At 35.0% G+C, this 7729-nt stretch overlaps 1 protein-coding gene across 1 annotated transcript; it reads left to right on the top strand.

Moving 5' to 3' along the window:
• Positions 1–757: 757 nt before the first annotated feature.
• Positions 758–4045, top strand: LOC123749813 (uncharacterized). Its single transcript, XM_069312598.1, has 6 exons — positions 758–1003; positions 1165–1282; positions 1709–1800; positions 2503–2669; positions 2901–3085; positions 3363–4045. The coding sequence occupies exons 1-4, from the start codon at positions 758–760 to the stop codon at positions 2515–2517; spliced, it is 471 nt and encodes a 156-aa protein (XP_069168699.1). The 3' UTR covers positions 2518–2669; positions 2901–3085; positions 3363–4045.
• Positions 4046–7729: the final 3684 nt, after the last annotated feature.

Genomic DNA, 7729 nt, shown 5'->3' with positions numbered 1-7729 from the left:
CAAGTGGATTAAGGTGTCTTGTACATACCAGTTGCGTTGCTTCTGGGAGTATGGGTTCGAGTCACTTCTGGGGTGTGAGTTTTCAGTTATATATATATATATACATATATATATATATATATATATATATATATATATATATATATATATATATATATATATATATATATATATATATATATATATATATATATATATATATATATATATATTAAAAGCACAAAAGCAAAGACAATTTAATGCTTGCTTATTACAGTGAGAACAATGAGGAAGCGTAATACATACACTCTAATAATAATACATAATACATAATCGGAGATACGTAAGTTCTAATCAGTTGTGTATTTGTGAACTAAAGTCTTTGAAAATGTAATAAGTTTTACGAAACGCGCCCGTGTCGCGTCAGACTAGAAATAAAAATGAATTTTGGAGAATTGATTTTTGATTTACCTCCAACAGTGAAGCGTAATGTACGAAAGATTGAGAAAATTCGTGTTAGAATTATTAATCTTACTTTTTTGGTCATATTTAATAATATATATATATATATATATATATATATTATTAAATATGACCAAAAAAGTAAGATATATATATATATATATATATATATATATATATATATATATATATATATATATATATATATAATTTTACTTTTGTCCAACAGAGTAGCCATATGTGTGGAGTGTCGACATTGAAAGCTGCCAAAAATAAACCTGTTTCATTTAGAAGTTTGGATGAAACTGGCATAAGCATGGCTTCCTGTCGACATGGAATTATTCTTGCTGCATTAAATATGTATCAGGGAGAGCTCTACAGTTATGCCCACTATTTGCAAATGAACCGTTTACAAAATGTGTCCTTCATATGCCAGGATATCATCTGTAAATACTGGCCATGGGCCTTAAAGATTTCATCAAGAGAACAGAAGTTCTCACTTAGGCAAGGAAAGCCTTTTTTAGGAGTTCTACATGCCAAAGGACATTCTTGGTATTGTCAGGTAAATAATCTAATACTGTAATAATATTTTGACTTCGTTTTACTGTAAGTTGGAAAATATAATTTCTTTTAAACTCTTATATGTAAGGATTTATCTATGTTAAATGCAAATTGTTAATACAGTAGGTAGTTTTTAACAAACGTTATGCTATTATGTCAAAGGTTTTGTATGGAGGGCGGTGGCAAGAAGGAAGTGGCCTGACATCTGGGGAGGAGGCAGAGCAAGTATTTTCCTACCTTTCAAGATATAACAACAACACTAAGAACATGCTTAAAGCTGGTATGTGTTAATTTTTGTTTAATCTAGTTCTAAATTTTGTACCTTTCAATCAAATCAGTACAATGGTAATATTTGATGGTTATATATATCCAGATAATGTTATAAAATAATACAAGAATATAGGAAATTGCAGAAAGGCATTTTGGCTCATATAAAGTAGCATTATACTCATATGCAACCAACATATACATGTTTAATCCTTGTTTGAAAAATCAAGTTGTCCCTGTTTTTATGCTTTCTTTCACATCCTGATATTTTTAATCTTATTACTCTACCACTATTTTTGAGTTCTTTGTTTCCTCTGAAATAACAATTAATTCATTCCACTTAAGACAGCATCAATATCATCATCCTTTTACTTTCCAATCAGTATTTTGAGACACACAGTATTAAGATGTCAATGAATAACTAAATTTATTTCCACAGAGCGTACAGAAGAACTGACAGAGGGGGCACTCTTTTGGAATCACAGAAAAATTAATGGAATGCCTCGGGCATTAGTTGCCAGATTCAGAAAGGTATTAACATATGAATTGTTCTATACAATGAAAATATAGAATTATATATAAATATACAATTGTTCTATACAATGAATCAAGTGTATATACATGTTTTTATTTATCTTTAATCTTATTATAAGACACTAATGGTATTTTCTTCTCATAGACAAAGTAAAATTGGATAAAAACCCACTTGTGTATTTGGGAAATTTATGTAAAGAATTACACCAAGTCTTTCACACACTCCTTGGTGCTTTGTCAAGGTCTGAATCTGAAAAACACATGCTCAGACCTTGACAAAGCACTAAGGATAGTTCAAAAGACTTCGTTTAACTCTGAACATAAATTTTACAATAAATATGATGGCATTTATTTTTAAATAGGCCACAGAGATAGCTGCAGCAGTTTCAAATGAGATTCACAGGCTTAATGTCCCAGAATCTGTTATTGAGAAATGGAGATCAGAATTACTGATCATTGCAAGATCCTTAAATAACAGATCCTCTGCCAATAACATTGAGCATACTATCGAGGCATATGGAGAGAATATAAGGCATCGCAAAAATCATATTACCACTTATGCAGGTAGACATTAATTGCTTTTTTGTTTGTTCACTGAAACCTGAACATTAATACAGTACACAGTTGTTAAATTAGTTTTTTTATGTAAAATACTATTGGTGCAAATCAAATATTTGATAACAACCTGAAACTTTACAGTTTCATCTAAAATGAGAGCTGTATTGAGAAACAAAAATGAAGTTGAGAAAAAAAACTACGAGATCTCATAAAAATCTACAATCAGAACCATCCGGATTTGTCTGAAGCAGATGTTTTAACTGGCATCCTTCCATGGCACAATTTATTGCTTCATCAAAACACAAGTGGTATTTACACAAGATCTAATGATTCATTAGTTTTCTCAGCATTTTCAAATATTTATATATTTTTTGTATTAATATTACTTTTATATATGGAAAGACTGCAATACCATTAAATTGAGTTTGTTTTCTAAAGGTAAATTTTATAGATACAATTTTTAATGATGTTTAATTCACAAATGATTCCCATTATTATAATTTGTCAATCACATACTGTATTTTCATTTTGCATTATAGTGTCCCTGACTGAAAAAAGAAGTGCAGTGGAAAAGTTTGAGCTCCAGAAGAGATGTAAAGAGGAGGAATCACTAACCATTCAAGAAATGATAACATGGTTACAGTACTACAAAAAGAAAAGGGACAAACTATCCGAGTATATTCAAGAATTACAATGTGATTCTTTCCCTTCATGTCTCTGCAAGGTAAGAAATTCAAAATACTTTTTGCAATTTAGATCTTCAAAACACTCAACTCACTTAAATGTGTTCAATTAGGCAGAGTAATATTGCCATCACCTTTCACATTTAAACAATGAAACACTTCCATTTTCAAGAGTGGTACTGTGGAGAATATGGCTTTTATTATTATTTGTATCCTTTTGTTTTACTTAATCTATACTTTTATATATTTGCATTATGTAAAGCTAAATAGGTACAGTATATATTTGACTCTTAAGATGTTTTAAATATTATATTCCAGGATTCTAACACGTACACCATTGAAAACCCAATTCTGTCAGAAGAGAAACGTGGATTATTGGCTCTTCTCAAGCAGGGTCAAAAGCAATGTGCTGACAAGCTTACTGAAGCCAAACATTTATTTAGTTCCTACCAGCCAAATGAGGTCTATGAGCCTTTCTTGGAGCTCTTAGAAAGTGATGAAGATGAAGACATGTATTTACAAAATGAATAGATACAAATGAACAAATCCACAAGGGCCATGATGAGGGTTCGAACCTATGTCCGAGAGGATCCCACACGAGCCTTAATGGACTGTGTTACGACATGGCAAAAGAATTCCAACCGGGAGTTCAACTGACCTCAATCGTAGATTTAAGGCATCACGCTATTGTGATTTCTGTGTTTAACAAATAGATACAAGATAGGCTTTTAAATTTTTAAATTTTTACTTACTTACTTTTGTCCTGTTGCTTGGTTACATGAATTGACCACACAAATTATGTTGCTTAGTTACAGAGATTCTTATAACTACATGAATTTTGTTGTTCATTTATAAGCCCATTATGTGCCTCTAAAAATTTCCACTGCCACTCACAGGATGGGTATGTTGTGCATAATAAATAAACTAAACTAATATTTTATATGCATATACTTTTGTCTTTTAATACAATAAAACTGGATTATATTAAAATATTTTCCTCATGCTGTGTTTTTCTAAACCCTCTGAAACTATCACTTGAAAAAAAAGTGGTAGCCAAGAGGAGGATTCGAACCCCTCACTTGGTACTCTCAAGCTAGCACTGTAGACCACCATGCAACTACTTTGTGAAAATTTATGCCACATGGGATACCACTGAATCCTCTGATTAAATCCAATTCTCAATGATACATCACATCAATATGATTTCATAATACAAAGGCATGCATACTCTCAATATAAAATACCTTAAACACTCAAGTGAGTGTTGTGTATTGATGTGTGATTTAAAAGTTGAGTAGGTATGGAGGACAAGTACTGGGCTTTATTGTTTGGGATGGTAAAAAATCAAGTCAAAATGTTTATTCAGGTAAATGTACATACATAGATGAGTTACAAACATAATGTTGGATTTATAGATAGAGCTAGTGCATACAATACCTAAACCCATTAATGTGCACAGCGTTTCGGGCAAGGTTTGGGTGTCACATTTCATGATTGCTTGAGAGGGAAGGAAAGAGAGAGAAATGGGGAGATGGAGGCAACGGGTATTTGAGGCTGAAATACGCAGAATAGAAAGCTTTCAATAGAAATAGCAGCAGTAAAAATTCGTCCTGAAGTGTCATAAAGGACAGGGGTCGTAAGAAGACTTTGAAAAGACTGCCTACAGATATCATCAGGACTTCCAACCATTCGCCGTGCTGGAGGACGAATGAACGTCGTCATTCCTTCATTTTCTAGTGTGTGGATTGGTCAACATAAGGGAGGAATCCTGATTATATGTGGCATATTTAGTCGAGCATACAGACGTATGTAGGTGAAACCTTGCTGAACAATGGTGTGAGTTGAGCGCACTGAGAGTCGGTACAGTATCTCGCAAGTATGTTCTAGACCACACTTGAAAGTAGATTAGTTAATATTTGCTATTCTGCTGCTTATATGCTCTTGACAACAAAGTAAGGTGTAGTAGAGGGGATAGTAGTAATAATGAGAACTGCAGAGGGCCTATTGGCCCATACGAGGCAGCTCCTATTATAACCACAGAATGAGAAGGAGATAGTAATAAGAATAAGAAGAGGATAGCAAGGGAGCGTAGGAGCAGACAATGAACAGAAAAAGGGAGAAGAGAGAAAGTTATGTTCTGGTCTTGTGCTTACACTCATGGTGGGTAGAGTAAATAGTTCCGTGATTTGGGTGTTCATGGTAGGTTGTTCTATTCTTATGTGAATTGCTTCAAGAATTCTGGGGATACTGCTTCACAGTCTTTATGAGGGGTGTCCAGCTGCTGGACACCTTTGTTGACCAGGAGAGCGGCTGTGTTGATGGCTTCAGGGTGGCCACTGCATGATTCAGGAACTCTTAAAGCTCTTCTAAGGTCATTGGTTGCTTCACATTCCAGAAGATAGTGAAGTAATGGCTTTTCTGTGACAGTTTGACAGAAGATACACTCTCTCTGTCGGGGTTCACCAATCTCCCAGTTGCATCTGTAACCTAGACGTAGTCTATATAGCCTAACTACTATTTCCCTGTGGATTCCTTTTGGGATATTTAACCTTTCTAATTTGGTTGCCTGAAGATACCATGTTGCAGATGGCGAACCTTCAGCTATTCTCTGGTGCAGGTAGGCTTTGTTGAGATGTGAGAGTTTTTGGTGATGATGTTTTTTATGTTCTCTAGGCTGGGTTGAATTGTTTTATGTATCACTGGATGACGAGTTGCCAATTTAGCAATTTCATCAGCTTTTTCATTTAATGGGATTCCAATATGGGATGGGATCCAGTTTAAAGTTATGTTGAGTCCTTTGTCTTTAGCGACTGCTCCAAGATACAAAATGGTGGTAATTATTTCCACATTATCTTTCCACTGTTTTTGTCCTAGTATTTGAAGTACAGCTTTTGAGTCTGTGTGTATGATTGCATTTTGAGTGTTTTGTGCAATCACATATGCGAATGCCTGTTGTATGGCATACAGCTCAGTTTGGGTTGATGATACTAGTGATATAAATGATATAAATTCATTAGCTAACCTCTTCCTCTCCAAAACTCTAAGCCTCTACAACCTTCATTGTCCCCTTCTTACCAAGCAAGTAACTGACAAAAGATTAAACAATCCATGGCTCACAAGTGGCATTCTCAACTCAATCAACAAGAAACATGAATAAGAAAAGAAAGTTAGGATTGGCCTAGTTTCAAAGGAAGTAGCTAAAAGGTACTCATCAATGCTTACCAGTATCATAAGAAAGGCAAAACTTGCATATTATGTGAATAAATTCAATGAAGCAAAAGGCAACATAAAAAGTGTGATAGATTTGTGAGTGCAGGTGCGGTATAATCGATCACTGATCTGACTGCCTGTACATAGTATGTGCGAAGGACTTGCAGATTGGCTCTTCCAGAAAGGGAGGTTAGCGACCTGAGGATTGCCGTCCAGGCCGCAGTTCGCTCTCTCAAGTAAGTGACCTCAGCATTAAAATTCATGTGTGTGTCCAGGATGATTCTTAGATACTGATAGGTGTCGACCCATTCTATTGGTTGACCCTGTACTGTGAGTTGGATGTTGGGCTTCGCTATTTTTATGGGCATGGCCTTTGACTTTGAGGGGTTGAGTTTGATCCCAATGTAAGCGTTGTATACATGTACCCTTGTCCCCACGAAGGATGTAACCTTCAATGTAAGTACATAGGTATGACGTCGACCAAGCTGACGAGGCGTTTGACATGCCATCTTCAATCCGGTGCCCCTAGGAATCACATGAGACAAGCCCATGACATTATTCTAACAAGAGAAATGTTGAACAAGAATACCTGCATAATAGACAAAACCCAAGATGCAAGAAGATTACAAATTCTTGAGGCAATTCACATAAGAATAGAGCGACCTACCATGAACACCCAAATCACGGAACTATTTACTCTACCCACCATGAGAGTAAGGACAAGACAAGAACATATCGATGCCAACACAGAAGACAATGTCCAACATAATAGGCCAATTACACTGGATTAATCTTTGTGTTTAGATAGGAGCTGCCTCGTATGGGCCAATAAGCCTTCTGCAGTTACCTCTGTTTCACCTCACATTTATCCCTTAGGTATCCCCCCATGTTTTCACCTTTATTGTATTATCACCTGACCCAGTGCAGGTATAAAATCAACTAGTATTGTAAGATCTGTTCACTTGAGAATGAACCATGGAGGTTAAAAGTTGCTAATGTGATACCAGTTTTTAAGAAAGGAGATAGATCACTTGCGTCTAACTATCGACCAATTAGCCTAACGTCTATTGTGGGAAAGTTACTCGAATCTATAATAGCAAATAAAATTCGTCTTCATCTTGAAAAACATAAATTAATAATTGAGTCGCAACATGGTTTTATAAATGGCCGTTCATGTTTAACAAATTTGTTATCTTTTTATTCTAGCATTGTTGAGGCAGTTGATAGTGGTAAGGATTGCGATGTTGTATACCTTGACTTTAGCAAAGCTTTTGATACAGTGCCACATGAAAGACTGATTAAAAAGATAGAGTCTCATGGTATTGGGGGTGCTATATTAAGCTGGATTAGGGCATGGCTATACCAAAGGAAACAGAGAGTTAGTATAAATGGAATCAAGTCAGAGTGGGAAAATGTTGTAAGTGGAGTGCCTCAAGGCTCTGTCCTGGGACCTCTGTTGTTTATAATATATATAA

Source organism: Procambarus clarkii, chromosome 72, assembly GCF_040958095.1.
Source record: "Procambarus clarkii isolate CNS0578487 chromosome 72, FALCON_Pclarkii_2.0, whole genome shotgun sequence".
Taxonomy (NCBI): domain Eukaryota; kingdom Metazoa; phylum Arthropoda; class Malacostraca; order Decapoda; family Cambaridae; genus Procambarus; species Procambarus clarkii.
The sequence above is the reverse complement of the archived record's forward strand: the minus strand, read 5'-3'. Positions and strand labels throughout refer to the sequence as shown.

Coding starts and splice junctions, on each gene's coding strand:
- LOC123749813 (XM_069312598.1), top strand. CDS start 758: ATGGCTTCCTGTCGACATGGAATTATTCTTGCTGCATTAAATATGTAT. Junction 1,004..1,164: donor GACATTCTTGGTATTGTCAG/GTAAATAATCTA, acceptor ATTATGTCAAAG/GTTTTGTATGGAGGGCGGTG. Junction 1,283..1,708: donor TAAGAACATGCTTAAAGCTG/GTATGTGTTAAT, acceptor TTATTTCCACAG/AGCGTACAGAAGAACTGACA.